The sequence below is a fragment of the Carassius gibelio genome, chromosome B19, assembly GCF_023724105.1.
Source record: "Carassius gibelio isolate Cgi1373 ecotype wild population from Czech Republic chromosome B19, carGib1.2-hapl.c, whole genome shotgun sequence".
Classification (NCBI taxonomy): Eukaryota; Metazoa; Chordata; class Actinopteri; order Cypriniformes; family Cyprinidae; genus Carassius; species Carassius gibelio.
The window spans coordinates 24,516,394-24,533,617 of NC_068414.1; the positions used below are offsets into that span (position 1 = coordinate 24,516,394).

The 17,224-nt window shown below is 34.9% G+C and overlaps 3 protein-coding genes across 14 annotated transcripts in view; all 3 read left to right on the top strand.

Annotated features, from left to right (window-relative positions):
- vps28 (VPS28 subunit of ESCRT-I) overlaps nt 1-1,386 on the top strand; it is a 254,667-nt gene extending 253,281 nt beyond the window's left edge. For both annotated transcript variants that reach the window (XM_052584033.1, XM_052584032.1), the window contains exons 9-10: nt 72-163; nt 546-1,386. In XM_052584033.1, the coding sequence (XP_052439993.1) occupies nt 72-163; nt 546-666 (213 nt within the window). In that variant the 3' untranslated portion in view covers nt 667-1,386. The remainder of the gene's footprint in view (nt 1-71; nt 164-545) is intronic.
- A 134-nt stretch (nt 1,387-1,520) lies between these two features.
- Nucleotides 1,521-8,319, top strand: mapk15 (mitogen-activated protein kinase 15). 2 transcript variants are annotated; one of them, XM_052584002.1, is made up of 15 exons: nt 1,521-1,935; nt 2,123-2,273; nt 2,836-2,934; nt 3,107-3,136; nt 3,679-3,769; nt 3,955-4,085; nt 4,178-4,341; nt 4,423-4,562; nt 4,711-4,768; nt 4,916-5,053; nt 5,555-5,660; nt 6,127-6,460; nt 7,103-7,209; nt 7,343-7,486; nt 7,885-8,319. In XM_052584002.1, exons 2-15 carry the CDS (start codon nt 2,205-2,207, stop codon nt 8,062-8,064), a joined length of 1,791 nt encoding a protein of 596 aa, XP_052439962.1. In that variant the 5' UTR covers nt 1,521-1,935; nt 2,123-2,204; the 3' UTR covers nt 8,065-8,319. The 2 variants fall into 2 exon arrangements, with proteins under 2 accessions (XP_052439962.1, XP_052439961.1); XM_052584001.1 differs by having other exon boundaries at nt 1,521-2,273.
- Nucleotides 8,320-9,018: 699 nt separating this feature from the next.
- Nucleotides 9,019-17,224, top strand: part of grinaa (glutamate receptor, ionotropic, N-methyl D-aspartate-associated protein 1a (glutamate binding)) — a 60,808-nt gene continuing 52,602 nt past the window's right edge. For all 10 annotated transcript variants that reach the window (XR_008158685.1, XR_008158680.1, XR_008158684.1 and 7 more), the window contains exons 1-2: nt 9,019-9,186; nt 16,836-17,185. Coding sequence is in view for 3 of the 10 variants with exons in the window: in XM_052584026.1 (XP_052439986.1) it covers nt 16,858-17,185 (328 nt within the window). In the remaining 7 variants the exon portion in view is untranslated. The remainder of the gene's footprint in view (nt 9,187-16,835; nt 17,186-17,224) is intronic.

The following is a 17,224-nucleotide window of genomic DNA, read 5'->3' on the forward strand; positions in this document are numbered from 1 at the left end:
TCTTAATTAGATTAACCTAGTGTTATTTAGAGACAGTTTAAGTCTGATTAACGGAGAACATTGTTTTATAGATCCAGCCTGACCTGAGAGAGCTCATGGAGACCATGAATAGAATGAGCAACATGCCTCCAGATTCAGAGGCCAAAGACAAAGTCAGCCTCTGGTAAGTCTAGTTTTTCTGTAGAAATACAGTACCATTCAAAAAAGAAAAAGTGACAGTAAAGACATTTATAATTTTGCTAAATCTTTGTATTTCATTTTTTTCATTAATATTCATAGAAAAATCCTGGGATAAAACAAATGTTTAACATTGATAATAATTAGAAATGTTTGCTAAGGACCAAATGAGCATATTTGATTGATTCCCGAAGAATTATGTGACACCAAAAACTGGAGTAATTTTTGCAAATCACATTAAGAATGCATTAAATAAAATTGCTCATCTGCCAAAATCTAAAGCCACAACTAAATCAACCTGCCTGAGAAACAACTTCAGTTTCCCTGCACTGTAAAAGCAATGCTCACTGTGTTGTTCTTCCTCACAGGTTGACCACACTAAGCAGCATGTCTGCATCTGATGAGCTGGATGACTCCCAGGTTCGCCAGATGCTGTTTGACCTGGAGTCTGCCTACAACGCCTTTAATCGTTTCTTACACTCTTCTTAAATGTTCCTTCCCTCTCTGAGCTCGCTTAACTCCTTTCCACTAGCCCTTTTTTTTTTATATAACCAAACCTTTGTTTCACTATCCCTATTTTGCCTGTGTCTCTTGTAGGAATGTAGGAACTTTAAGTCTAATTAGAGTACTGCTTACTATGGCTTATGTTATTCAGTAATATAATCAGGTTTATGTTATTCACAGATCTGAAAATTAATAGTAGTAGATTTTTTTTGTGTAATGTAAAGAGATTTTTCTATCACATGGTAGACTGAAAGTGTTCCCTAGAATGGCAATAGCGAATACAGTAGCCAACTGAGATGCAAAGAGTGCATTATAGGAAGGAGTTTATTATAGGAAAAGGATGCTTGCCTCTATAAATACATATCTTGAATGAACATATGAGTTGATAGTCTATGGATCTCATAATATCTTCTAGAAACAGGTCTGATACTGAATTCTCAGTGCTGAATTTTATTTTCCCTAGCTATGCACTTTCCTTTTTTTAATAGATGTTTTCTCAGTATTTAAATGACAATGTGAAATGTGCTCATTCATTTACAGTACTTTAACATTTTGTTTATAACTTGACTTTTATAAAAGCTTGATTAAGAACTCTTTCCTTGGCATGGTGTTGGTCTAGCTCACTTTATGTAATAAGGCATATTTATTAAATGACCTATGTAAATAAAATAGTTTTGAAATAAAACACAATACTTTGGAAAAAAATATTTGTGATTATATGGACAACTCTGATTATATGTACAAACAATTATATTAAACTCTTTCATTTGGTTGAGTACCTCAATATAATGTCTACTAGCAGGCAGGACACAGTAATGCATGATATATCCATATCTGTGCAATGTTAATTACATTCAAACCGAAGCAAATTGGACCGGTTTCTTAAACACTATACTAAGGGTGATTTGTGTCGGATTTAATTTTTCGTGATTTTGTTGGCGAAAGATTTCCCCAAACAATCAAGTATGGGTTTAAGTTGGTAGTTCGCGGTGCTGACCAAACAAAAGCTGCTTGTTTTGAAAGCGACTTTTGTGTAGGTAATGTTTTGTACATAAGTATATAACTGAAATTTCTCTAATGTAACCTCACTTTTAGCAAACATGCGGCTCCTTTAAGAGATTGCGTCCTATGTGTCGTCTCCATGGCGACAAACAATTACAAACCCAAGCGATGCGTAACTTTGTACAAGGCTACATGAGCAGCCACCGATATATTAACGGTGAAACAAAGGACACGAACGTTTGCTTTTAGCAGGTAGAGATTAGAGTTTATATAACTCCGTTTAAATGTTTGGATGGTCAACAGTGATTAAGATAAACGCGTGTTAAATTCGTGTTTAGAATTATTATTCGGCATAAAAAGCTCACTCCTGACGTCAGTGGATCTTGTGTTTAGTTTTAGTTTATTAAATCTGTTTTGTTGCAATCCTGCATTCCTCAAGGAGCCAGGATTTTATTCCTGCCATGATCAAAATCAATCAACTTTAAGAATCATTTTAAGAGGCAAAACAGGAAATAGACGGAATGAACATCACAGAGGTGGAAGAACACATCACTCTGAAATATGAAATCAAGAGAAGACTTGGGAAAGGGGTAAGATGTTCATTTAAATTTAGAATTAAAAAATTATAAAATTTAGATGTTCATTTACTGTCCTTATGTGTTTAAAAAGTGCCAAGACGAACCTTATAAAATCTTACATGGTTATATAACAGCCAGACAGGGTAATGTATTTGCTGTTATGTTCATTGTCTTGAATTAGACCAGCTGGACTTTCCTAAATAACATTTTAGGAATAATTTGCATTAAATCCAACCTAGAACTGAAACTTTGGAGTAAAAATCTAATCTACAAAATAGTAAATCTAACATAAAATATGTATGTGGAAAGAAAGGCCACCCTTTGGATAAGTAATGGCAGAAAACATCATAGGAAAACTGCTTGAATTGCTAATAATTGCAGTCAGTACACAAAGGTTCTGGGGACTGCATGATCTCTCCTCTGTCACTCCAGTAAACTGCAGTGAGCACAAATGACTTAAATGAGGGTTTCATAGCAACCCTTCCCTGACAACTGACCATTAAGTCATACACTGTATGTTTTCCTTCAATCAACTATAATTTTATTAAGGTGTACTTTCTTATCTGCATCACAGGCATATGGAATTGTTTGGAAGGCTGTGGACAGAAAAACAGGAGAGACTGTTGCTGTGAAGAAAATCTTTGATGCCTTTAGGAATCGAACAGATGCTCAGGTTAGAGACAAGTTAAATAGAGAGGTGGAGAATAAGGAATGGTCTGACATTACAACAAAATATACAAAACTATTTTACTTCTACTGTATGTATGAATAGGAAAACATCAGTTATTCAGATCAGTTATTCATTTTTTTTTTAACTGTATCAAATTTTCTGTATTTTCCCATAGAGAACATTCAGAGAAATTATCTTCCTCCAGGTAAGATTATTGCCCTTTGACCAAACCTTAGAAACCAATTATTCATGTTTCTAACCACATTTACAGTACTGCTCAAAAGTATGTTGTTGGTAAGATAAATTTTTTTTATAGTATTTTCTAATTCTCACAAAGCTGAATTTATTTGCTCAAATATACAGTAAAACAGTAATATTGTTCAATATTATTATAATTTAAAATAATTGTTTTCTATTTTCAATATACTGTATATATTAAAATGTAATTTATTCCTGTGTCCTTTAGAAATTATTCTAATATGCTAATTTGGTGTTATTAAAAATTTTTTTAAAAAAATTCTCATTGTTGAAAACAGTTGTTGTGCTCATATTTTGTTCTGCTTATTTGAATTAGAAACCTTTTGTAACATCAGTTCCTTTGCTGTCACTTTTGGTCAATTTAATGCGTCCTTGCTCAATAAAAGTATTCATATATTTTGTCTACTGACCCCACAAAATAATCACCTTAAAAACTTAATTCTGTGTTTGTTAAGGTATCAAACTTCCTTCTTGTTTTCCCTTTTGCAGGAGTTTGGGGATCATCCTAACATAATTAAATTACTGAATGTCATCAGAGCCCAAAACGACAAAGACATTTACCTTGTGTTTGAATTCATGGGTAAGAGACCATTTGTCTGATCTATCATGGAGCTTTTTGCACTTAGTAGCCAGTACTCTTCACAGCATTATATTCCAATTAATTGCACTTTATGGCATTATACATAATTCCAAGTTACTGTTATTAATGTAATTTGATTTTGTTCACAATGCGTATACTATATTCACACTGACTTTTCTTTTCAGACACAGACCTACATGCAGTAATAAAGAAAGGAAGTCTATTAAAAGACATTCATAAGCGTTATGTTATGTACCAACTTCTTAAAGCGACAAAATACCTTCATTCAGGCAATGTCATTCATAGGGACCAAAAGGTATGTCACATCTTTTAACATGAATTCATGCCTACAGACTTGATTTAAACCATTTAATGTTTAAATCATTCTTTTATTTTTATTTCCTAAAGCCATCCAACATCTTACTAGACTCAGACTGCTTTCTGAAGCTGTGTGACTTTGGCTTGGCAAGATCCTTGTACCAGACCCAAGAGGATGCTGTGAATCCTGCCTTGACAGAGTATGTGGCAACACGATGGTACAGAGCCCCTGAAATTCTCTTGGGATCCAGTAGGTGCGTGGCTCTCTAACATTTTATAATCTATTAATCATAATATATAGTAGATTATAATAATGGGTCCTCTATTTTTTGTAGGTACACAAAAGGTGTGGACATGTGGAGCATAGGTTGCATTCTGGGAGAGATGCTCCTGGGCAAGCCTCTCTTCCCCGGGACGTCTTCAATTAATCAAATCGAAAGAATCATGAACGTCATTCCACATCCTTCAACAGAGGGTGAGTTTGAATTTGACATGAGACTTGTTCTCTCAGGCAACAACTAAATAAACCAGCCGCAAAGAATTATGGGTTGTTTTGTCAATTATTAATTTATTAAAATCACAAAACAAACTTTGCTAATAGGATTGTGTAATATTTTTCTTAGATGTGTTGGCTATCAGATCAGAGTATGGGCCTTCTATGATTCAGAGAATGCTGCTTAGGTATGTGTTATATGTATTATATGTATGTATTATATAATGTTAATATTTAACAGTTTGTCTTCATTGTTCATTCTGTGGTCGTTTAGTTGATCTTGAATGATGACTCTGCTGACATCATTACCATGTTTGATGTGAACGTGTGTTTAGACCTCAGGTGCCATTAGATGAAATTCTGCCGGCATCAGTGCCACAGGATGCCCTTGATTTAGTGCAGCGCCTGCTGGTTTTCAATCCAGACAAGAGACTCAGTGCAGAGGAAGCTCTGCAGCACCCTTATGTTTCCAAGTCAGTTTTGCTTTTAGTTATTTAACATTTTTAAATTATAATGTAAATCAACATGAAATCAAAATTGACCCTGTCTAATTTCCATAATCACAGCACTTGACACAGTGTTTTCGATCTTAAGTGCACTATATTTGAATGAAATTAAAATATGATAACAATTGATAAATGGCTATTAAAGGGATAGTACACCCTAAAATTAAAATTCTGTCATTAATGACTTACTCTTATGTCGTTCCGAACCCATAAGAACACAAATTAAGATATTTTTTTGATGAAATCCGAGAGTTTTCCGACCCTGCATAGACAGCAATGCAACTGAAATGTTCCTAGGCCTAGAAACAAAGTACATTTTAATATTTTAAGTATTAAAATAGTCCATGTGACATCAGTAGTTCAACTGTAACGTTATGCAGCTACAAATGCATTGTTGTTATACAAATAAATTATTTACTTAATATATAAATTAATAATAATCCCTCTTCTTTCTATTTGTCATGTAAGATTTCACAACCCAACCAGAGAGCCTAGTTTGGCCTATGATGTCATTTTGCCAGTGGACGATGACATCCAACTCTCTGTTACTCAGTACAGAAACAAACTCTATGAGGTGAGTGAACACTTGCCATTCATTATTTTCTCGTTTTGCACAGATTTATTTTGATCTTTGTCTTGTGCTTTGTTTTGAACAATCATAATGTTGTCAGTGTACACAGTCATAGGATTTCTGTTATGGTAACAAATGCTGTTCCACAGTGACAAAAATCATTTCTCCTGAAAACTTATCACACAAACTGAGCATAAATAATCGTTCACTGAAGTTTAAAAAGTTTGGGTTCGGTATGATTTTTATTTTTAAGAGAATAAACAGTAGATAGAGAGAGCTATTTTACATTGTCATAATATTTTTCAATATTACTGTTTTACTGTATTTTTTGTTTAAATAAATGCAGCCTTAAAAATCATTTAAAAATGTGAAAAATTTAATCGACCCCAGCTTTTGAATTGTTGTATTTTTACATCAATAATATATGAGCAAATGCTTAAAAACAACTGTCCAATTTCTCCTGGAAAAGATGATCCTGGAAAAAAGGGCCAGTCGGCAGATGCACAAACAACCTCATTTCGCACAGAAATCAGAGGAGAAGACTGCAGAAGTGAATGGGGACAGTGGAATAGACAAAAGCAAGGAAACAGTTGCTGGGTCTCAAAGAGGAGGCAAGCGTAGCGTGGAAGGAGATCATGACAGGAAATCTCCTAATGACAAGAAGAGCTCTACTGGAACTGGAGCAGCTGTTGCGAAACCTCTCACTAGGCCTGAGCAAACACACTCGGCTCCTGAAAGCACCAGCCCAGCAGTGAGCCCCAGTGCGGTCAAAACCTCATATAACCCCATCACACACATGCCTAGTGAGTTCTGTTTAATAGTGGTTGTACAGGACCATTCAATTACCACACTTATACATTCTATTACGTGTAGTGCACATACAGCTTTGCTCACTGACGGTTTCAACTTTTATGATAGAATATATACTACCATAGAATAGACTGCAACTATACTACATAGCATATGCACTATTGAATGTTATTTAAAGAAAATATTATTTTTATTCAGCAAGGTGCATTTAATAAACATTTATAATGTTGCAAAATATTTTAATTTAAAATAAATGCTGTTCTTTTGTAACTTTCTGGTTATCAAAGAATTTAAAGTATTTTTTTTTTTATTTATTTTTTTGCTTTTTCATTTAAAAATATAAGCAGCACAATGACATTTAACATTGTAAATAAAATTAATTTTTTTCTTTACATTTTATTTTACACCAAATCAGCATATTAGAATTATTTCTGAAGGATCTTGTAACACTGAATACTTAGAAACTGTTATTTTAAATTATACATAAATTATATAGTTTCACTGTATTTGTGATTAAATAAATGCAGCCTTGGTTAACAAGAGTCTAATTAAAAAAAACATTTTAAAACCACAAATTTTGAAATGAATATTACTCATTAGATAGCCATAAAAGGTATTATCCATTTATTTTCCAGATGGTTTAGTCAAACTGCACCACTACCCAGCTCACTCTCAGCAGATTGGGAGGAGGAATCAAGATACTGGAGATATTCTGCCTGCAGATGGTGCTAATGGGCCTGTGGTACATCTTGCGGTTTCATTTTATATAAGAGCTGTTGTCTATTCAACATTTAAAGTCATTTTATGTGGTTATATGGTGCAGTTTTTTGCAGTGTCCATTTAAAATGTGTCATCTGTTAATTTCTTCCAATCAGGGTGTAGACCAGCGAGGTCGCTCTGCCCCTGTGGCACGCACAAACTCGTTCTCTCTCACACTATCACAGCCCCAAAATAATCCCCTGATTCGCAAGGATGAACCCATTGTTTCCCCTGGGTTATGTGTCACATCTGCTCGCTTGGTGAGTGGCCTTTTGTTTTTTGGTGGGGCAAAAATGTTTCAGAAAATCACAGCTACCATATATTCAACCATTAATGTTTCCAATTTGCGTAAAACCCATGTGACCTGTGTGTCTCTTGTTTACTCTGACCTGGGAACATTCAGTCACCCGACACAATCTATTGGTTGAGGCTGTGTACCTGTATGTCACAAGCTAGAAAGCAATGCCATGTTGAAAATCCCCCTCAGTTTTGACGCATATCAGGAGGTCTTACTGCCATCTGTTCTAGTGTCTGCATTCTACTTTTTTATGCTATAGTCTTTTTGTACCTTAGATCACCTTCATTACTTAGTTTTTAATAAATGATATGTCTGATATGTTTTTTCCTCATTATGATATCTTAATATCCTACTGTACAGAACCAGCGGTCTAATTCACGTGATGCCAAGCTTCCTCCAAGGTTCAGCAAGAAGGTTTTCCAGAGCACTTCAAATGTTTCTGCAGCCGGCGATCCTCGTGCCAGACTAGGCAGTTATTCTCAGGCATATGGGACTATCAGCAAAAGTGGACTGGACAATCTACTTAGGAATTGCCACTAAGGTGTAAAGTGTGAGATTGGTGGAGAAATCACCGTAGGAGGCAGACAGCCATTGGAATCTCCCAGATCAAATAGAAATACTGGATTTCACATGACAAGATAATTATCATCATCACATGCTCTGAAGATGATCGCCATTGTGGAAATCCCAGATTAGTGCTGCCAGTAACTTTTTTTTCTGAATAGTTTAAATTCAAGTGTCAACATCTTGTTTGTAAATATGTGGTGAAAACATTTATTAAATGTGTAGAGAACATCTTTGCCATTTGTATGTGTCCATGATTCTAAAGCATTATTATTATATGTAAGTGTTATTTTATTTTAATATCATATATACATTACATTAATCATCTTGTGGCCCTAAGTAATATATATTTAGGTAATTTATATTTAGGGGACATATTTGTTTTTCCCCAACTGAATCAAATTGCATAATATTTCAAAAGACAACATGCTGAGCATCATGTCTCCAATTTCCATACATCATTTGCCTGTTTTGTTGCATCATTTAAATGCAAACAGTGAAGAACCCCATTAAATAAATAAATAAATAAATGTATGCATTTATCAGACGCTTTTATCCAAAGCGACTTACAGTGCATTCAGACTATCAATTTTTACATATCATATCATATCATGTGCTCATTAAACAAATATTTCTTCAGTCCATTGAGTTACTAGAGGGCATTGTTTAACACTAAATTAGTTGCCTAGAGAGCATTTAACTTCATGTAATTTTAAGCCTGTTTCTCACTTTCAACACCCTGGAAGCTAGAATTGGCATTCTCTTTCTCGTCCATATACATGTTCTATCCTTTAAATAGATATTCCACTATTGTAGATATTTGTAGAACATTCTAGCAATTACGTAATGGGAAATTCTCTGCACTTACGTCCCATCTGTACAGTGCGATGATGTTTCTCTAGTCTAGAGTCATGTGACTTCTCGTGAACGTCACGCGGTCAGGCTTTGAGCTAGTCGCGGTAGGCGTGGCTAACGGATTCAGATCAGACGATCTTTTCTGCAGCCAACGTCAACACAAACCAACGAACACGGACTCTATTTCTGCTGTTATTTAATAAACATACGTTGCATTTTGCAGCGCGTCTCCTAAACTGAAGGGTAAGTCTGTCTTCATTTTCCGTTTCCTCTAATTTCTAACAAATATTGTTGAATAACGCAGGTGGATTGACATGGCGCTCGTGTTGTCATGTTGTTGTTTGGTGCGCCAGATTACGGTTCATGTTTTCACGCGAATAAATGTTTAAAGCCAGCTCTGGCAACGCACATTTCTGTCGTTTAGAGATATCGGTTTATGTGCTGTAAACTTCTACGGCTGTCATTATATGTTACAGAAAATGTGGCTGGTTGGTTCCTATAATAACGACGAGCGCAGCAGGCCACCCCGTTATAACAGCGCCAGATTAACAGCTTTATTGTTAGGTTAACCTACTCTAGTTTTGATCGAGCTGATAAAACGGCTTACTTGTGTGTAGATTTAATTTGATGGTTTTGAATGGTTTACCTGTCATAAATTTGTTGATGAAAGGAGAAAAATACGGTTTTTCAGAATGCAATTTATAGTGTCCCTAATGGCCCATTAAAACGGTTTCTTTAAACCTCTCGAGTTTCTGTGTTAACTCTTTAGTAATTGGAGAAACAAGCCTTTGTTATGGGCACTAGTTACCCCTAATATAATAACAGTGTCAGTTGTTCAGTTTGAATGGCTTGGTCTTCGCATAATTTGTGGCAAACCGTTTTAACCTTTTCCCCTAACGAACTTGTGTCTATTTGTATGACTATTTTTATGTTACTGTTAACGTTACTTATTTAGAATCACTAGTAGGATATCCAATAGTGACAGATACGGAACTATTTCTCTTTTGTCATTCTATAAATACTGGTTATTTAGATAGACCTACTAGTGCATGCTTCGTTAGAAATGTTACTAGTAACAACGAAAAAGGGTGCTTAGACTATCCAATAAATACATACTAGTGAAGCTGGAATGAATAGGCTACTAATAGCTATTGGTAATAATACTAGTATTTACTAGTAATTGGTAATAATATAATACTAGTACCTAGTGGAAAGCGAGGCACAAAGTACAACTTTATGACTTTCTCAGTTTGTGTACATCCATACGGGGTTCAGAATGTAATTTGTTTTCAGTTTATCCACAGTAATTTTACACTTGTCCAGTACACATACGTAGCTTTGTTTCATAATTACAAATGTGTACTTTTTTTCTTTATCTACCTTCAAAAAAATGGAAGTGAAATGTGACAATATGCACGTAGGTGGGGTACATTGTAACATCTGAGGGTCACTTTGCAATATGAACATATGGCAACTTAAAATGTTATCTGATCAAAATATTGCGTAAAAAGGAAAATACAGTTTAAGGTTCAAAAAACACATTATTTTCTACATACTGTACATTATTGTTTCTCCTCTATGGCCTGCCCTTCTGTGTGACGGAAATTTTACGCCCCTTGCTGTGCGTACTGTCATGCGTGTCCTGGTCACTTTTCTTACTTTATACACACAAAAAGTTTAAAATTCTGACAAAATCTGATTTCTTGATGATTTTATATTTTATAATAGTGATTTTATCATTTCAAAATATAGAGAAAACGTAGAAATGACTTATAAGCCAATAAGTGCTTCTCTTCTGCTGTCTACTGATTATAATTGTGATTTGATGTATTTTAAAAATTTTACATAAGTGTTTGCTTACCATAAAGTGTATTTCGTTTACTGCCATTAAAAAATAAACTGGATCATTTTAGAGCTTTAACTTGCTGGAAATAGTTGTGCGAAATGCTTGAAAGTCATTGAAAAGTGCTTGAATTTCTCTCTCAAAAGGTTGTACAAACCCTGAAATGAATGATATAATGAATATGACTATTTCTACCACATCACCATGGTCAGCGCTGTTTATAACAGAGATTTCTGTGCAGAATTTGAATGATTCTCACTATATCTTGCAGTAAACGTATCTTTGTACTGCGAATTCAAACGCTTCTCACTGAATCTCCCAGCACTGTTGCATCTGTGCCGTAACAGTTTCGCAGAATCAACTTTGGCTCCCAAGTAAAGCTGTTCTGAGCTCAGACAATTTTGTTAATATGTATCTAATAAACAAATACTAATATCGAATAAATAGTGAAATAATTATAGGTAAATTGGGAAAATTTCACCATCGGATACATTTTTAGTAAGTTAAGAGCTAGTAACACAAAAATATATACTATTTGTTGCAAAGGAATAATTGCTCAAAGAGCTTGCCATACACAGTCTGTAATGGTTTCTTTTTGCTAAGCAAAAGTACAGGTGCAGTCAGTCATATTTAAATCCAGGTAACATGCAAACGAAACAAAAAGACTGGAAAAACCACATCACGTGTCTTAATGATGTGCAAGACCTTGATAAGACCGCAGCCTCTTCCTTTCAGTGTGACATTGATCATGTGCTTATTCTTACTGGAGCATATTAGGCCTTAAGCCCAATAAGCTTTATTATAGGAAATTCTTATGTTTTATTTGTTTTATTTTCTCTAAAATTGATGTTCTCTCTTCTCACTCCTTGCCAAGTCACCACCTACTCACTTTCCTGGATAACATTCAGACCTACTCATCATCCCTTTCTACCCCTCTCAGCAAATGAAACCGCTCAATACCCACATTCATTTCTCCAGGCTTGTTTAAACTTATTATGTGTTTCTTGACATTGTACATTGTGCATTGTTGTTATGCAAATTTTATACAGTTTTTCAAACAATAGGTGTTGTTGGCGATTAGGATGCATGATAAATTGCATGCAATATTTAATGCGCCTCTTGTCAGTATAAAGCCAATTCTGTAGTCAGCTGTAAATCTCTACACATGCGTGATTTCACATAGAGCAATGCGAAACCATGATAATATTTTGCGCCTGTTTTGCACAGCTTGTCAGTGAACAAAGGCTCTGTGTAGTAAATGCTGAGGAGTAGGTTGCTATTTTCTGTTGGGCTCAGTGCTTGATGCTTTTCATCTTACACAATTCTGAAGTTTGTCATTCAGTTGATGGACAATTGCACATATCTGCTCAGCCACTTTCAAAGACTTCAACCTTATCTGATTTAGCTTGGTGCTTGTGCATTGGTTAGCTTTCATAATATGCTCATGCATGCATGCAAATGCATCCTGTAACCAGTGCAAACAGAGTCACGTATAAAGCTCTTGTTTATGCAGCCATGAACTGCCTCAGTTTACCTCACATAATGTTGTTTAATCTAGACCATTCAATGTAGTGTAAAAGCACATTCTCCTTATTATGTGGGAGGATGAAGAGGATGATGTTTACCTTCACAAGTCTTTGTCCACATGGAAATAAAATGCTGAGATCATGGTGGTTTAAAGCTGGAATCTGTATCTTTAATGCACATTTGGAAAATGCCTTGGAGAAATCTGAATGAATTTGACATAGGTCCATAGATTACAGAATGGACTAAATATCAATGGAAAATAACCAAGACACACATCTGCTCTGGAACTGAGGCTTTCAGGGAATTTGTCAATTGACCATTTTTTAAACGGACGATTTACAACTTTGTTCATACACATTTTTCAGATAATCATGAAATATACACTACTCTTCTCTTACATTTCTTAAGGCTGCGTATATTCTATCCTGATACAGTAAAAACAGTAATATTATGCACTGTTACAATTCTTTTTTTTCTTTTTTTTTATATATTTTTTTATTCATATTCATTCCTTTGATGGCAAAGTTGAATTATAATAAGCTGATTTGGATCTCAAAAACATTTCTTATTATTACTAATGTTAAAGACAGATGTACTGTGTAATATTTTTGTGGAAACTTTTATGTCGTTTTTCCAGGATTCTTTAATGACACGAAAGTTAAAATTAACAGCATTTATTTATTTGTAATAAATATATTTTTCTCAGTAATATTGTTAAATATTGTTATTTACAGTCACTTTTGCTAAGTTTAATGCTCTGAATAATAGCAAAAAGTAATTATCTTACTGCCCCTAAACCTTTGAATGTAGTGTATGATGAGTTTTGTATTTTTAAGAGCCACATGCATCAGAAGGTTGTGAAATAAGAAAAAACTAATTTTAAGCTTCACTTACAGTATATTTTTCAAAATAACCAGGTTTGTTGTTTAGAGTGCTGTGGCTTCTAAGCACAGGCCCAGTTTTTATTTGAGAAGAAAGTATAACGTATATAAACGGATTTAGGTTTAGGTCTGTAACCCTGTTCACTAATGCTTAGTGATTTAGGCAAAATGGTGTTTGGCTCACTGAAGCAGTAGCCAAGTGAAGTGCCTGTTTCATTTATCCACCACATGTCACCTAAGAGGATTTTTTTTTAGCTTTTTGTAGGCTTTTGTAACCCTTCCTAGACCAAATTGAATCACCAGTTTGGGCAACAGTCCTCAGAGCCGTCTCTAGCTGTTGCTCTTTTACATCAGATTTTTACATTTAATTTCTAAATAATACATTAAAATAATCTAAAAGAAAAACCAGTTTGCAAGATCAGGCAACATGACAGACTGTTTTTGTAAAGCTAAAATAACTGGAAGTGACTGACACCGGAAGCATCGCACATTCAAGTTAAAAATGCCTGCAGCTGCTCTCACGTAAAAAATAAGAAGTATAAATAGAAACAAAGTTTGAATAGCAGGAATAGAATAACATGCTCATTTGTTCATTTGGAAAAAGTTTGTCCTCTTGAAACTAAGAAAAAGAAAATATTTTAAGAACCGTTCACTGAAAGGATTTTTGGGAAACCAAAGGTTGCAGGGTTTTTCTATGTCACTGTGAAAGAGTTGGTATTTTGTCACTCTATTTTTTAATGAGTCATTAAGGGCATAATGACATGAGACTGATCACTTCTTAAATACACGAGTTGTTATTGATTAGAGACTCTAGCTAATCTAATGAATCAAACATTTAAATCTCTTCTTTGTAGTAATTTGGTTTTCATTGAATAGTTAAATATAAATTTTCATTTCCAGTAACTCTCTAGGCCAGTCATAAACATGACCCTTTGGAAACCCTTCCTGCTGAGCCAAAATAATGTATGCAGGAATCACTGAATCAGTCAGGGTTACATCTGAAAAAACAGCTCTCAATCTTGACTGATTCTTGATAAGTTCAGTGATCTAATAACAACCAGCAGCACAGATCTTAGCAATATATTAAGCTGCTTAATTTGCTTTGTGCAGTTTGAGAGAGAAACAGACAGGGATGTTAATGAATGGAGAGCTTTCAGCACTGCAAAGATTTAATAGAGCACCCTGATGTGATTTGTAGATAAAATAATAAAAAATAATAACTTGTTTTTTTCAGAAGCTGACATTCCAAATACAACAAAAACAAACACCAGCCATTATTTTCTGATTAAACAGAAAACGTTGAGAGCTAACTTGCATATGTTTAAAGGATCAAGACTTTAGTCACTGTATCTGTCAGGGGAAAATGATGTGGAATTGCTTTATTTAATTCCTGCTGCTGTGAATGGGGACAGTGGAAAACAGGCCGCTGAATATAACCTGGTCTGTAACGCTGGGCAGACCGCTGAGCTGAGATCAAATCACATGGGATTTGGCATCCACCGTAAATGGGACAGTGTTGCATAACTGCTGTTATACAGTGAAGTCCCTTAAAAGCGACAGATTATTCATAGTGACATTTATTTTACAATATTTTAATATGTGTTAAAGGGTCATTATGTTATGCTGACTAACTTGCCTTCTTGAGACCCCCCCCCCCCCTTTTTTTACAGTTGATTGCAATTTATAAAAATGATAATGTTTAGTTTTACTAATTAAAACTTATAAATTGATTGCAATTAGTAGTAGTTGTTGTTGTTGTTGTTTAACTAGCAATACTAATTTCCCCTAGTTTTATGTTTATATTAACCTTTCTGTCATTTAACACTCATGTTAAGAAAACCTAACAATTTATAAACACTACATATTTGTACATTATAATGTTTAGGTGTTGCTTTTTGTATTTAGTGTTTTATTTTATATGATACAATTCTATAATATTCTACAATTCTCTAATAAAAAAAATGTATGTAAACATCACTGGTCTAATTAGATCAGTGGTAAACACTATATGGACATCTTTAACCTTTCTAAATTGTGTTGCAGTTTTTTTTCCCCCAGCTTCTCAGTCATGAGCACTGATGTCTAGTTTTGAGATCCAAACTTTTTATTCCATTACATTATGCTCCATTTAGCTTTTTACAAACAAAAACACATTGCGTGTGGACGACCCCTTGGAAACTATGAGCAGGTCATTCACAGACGGAATCTTAGATTCTTTTTATAAGTCTCTTTTTCACACATTTCAATGAAGGGGTTTTCCCACCAACTTATGCCTTCAGTGTCCTTAACATTTGATCTCTTTCAGTTGCACATCCGAGAAGCTGTTTGAGAACCTGTAATCACATGTCCTCTGCTGTTGAATAAATATTTGGATAATGTTCATGTTTTTGAAGGTGTTGTTTGTTTTCTGTATTCAGTCATAATTCCCACTGAATCATGCCCCTTTTGCCTTCTGGCAGCCCCTTTTGTGTTAAATTGCAGCATTATTCAGTGGACTGAACTGAATCTTTGAGTAAACAGAGCTGGATTGTTCACTTACGTATGGTTGGTCCAGTTAGAGTTGTTTTGATCAGATCATCAGAGCTAATTTTTTTGTCCATTTTTAGTTTTAGGATGTGTAACCCCTACATTACTTTAAAATATAAAGCATTTAAATTTGAAGGTTGGTAAGAAATGAAAATTCACCCTATTAAACTTCTAAATGCATTCATCTTATTATGAATTAATCTTTTTTTAATTTTTAATCAAAATTCAGACAACAAGCTTCTCTCTGGTTCAGCATGGTGGACTCCTCTAAACATGTAGTCAGCATAAAACCACTTACCGTATTTTTCGGACTAGAAGTCGCACCTGAGTATAAGTCAAATCAGTCCAAAAATACGTCATGACGAGGAAAAAAACTTATATAAGTCGCACTGGACTATAAGTCGCATTTATTTAGAACCTAGAACCAAGAGAAAACATTACCATCTACAGCCGAGAAAGGGAGCTCTATGCTGCTCAGTGTAGGCTATATAGGAGCACTGAGCAGCATAGAGCGCCCTCTTGTTTTCTCTTGGTTAATTTTTTTCACACCTGACTATAAGTTGCAGGACCAGCCAAACTATGAAAAAAAGTGCGACTTATAGTCCGGAAAATACGGTATTTATGAATCTGTATGATACAGTATAGGAAAAAAAAAAATCATCACGATTTTAATGTAGCTTCATGTTACTTTACAAAATCAGTTACACTGCATATTGAAACTAGTCAATTATACATTATAATATGATAAAAAACATTTTTTTATTAGTTATGGTATTATTTTATATCAAAATGATATCAGATTGATTAATCCATTTAAAATAAGATAAATTGAATGGATAATTCTTTCTACTATTTGTGTAATTTGTGTCTTTTATATGCTTATTAGAGTACCAGGCTGTTAGCTTAGCAACATGCTGCTAACATCGTACTCTATTGAAATAAACTGTTTTAATACTACTCCATTACTGTGTTCCAAATTGGTTATTTATGATTTTTCATAATGTGTAGGATGCTGCTTTAGTTCATTTGTTAAACAGCACTGGTGTTATTATTTACCTTACTGTAACTTTCTTTTTCTGTACACTTTAACCATTCTGTTTTTCTGTCAATATCAGGATTCCAGTGAGGGAAGGAGACATGTCCCAGGACAAGCCAGCCTACCCTATAATGGGGGAGAACAATCCTCTTCACAACAGCGTCTATGGGCCTCCCAAAACCGATGCCTTTGGAATGCCTCCGCCCAACTATAGCCAGGGTCCAGGAGCTCCTCCGTATGCGACACCAGTACCCTATAGCCAACCCGGTTACGGCCAACCTCCAGCACCAGGGTTCGGCCCTGGTCCGTACCCACAGATGCCATATCCACAGATGCCGTACCCACAGGGGCCCTGCGCTCAGGGGCCATACCCTCAGAGTCCATACCAGCAGGGGCCTGGCCAGCCTGCCTTTGGTGTAGATCCTAATGGTAAACCATTTCCAGAAACAGAACTCAATGTTTATGTCA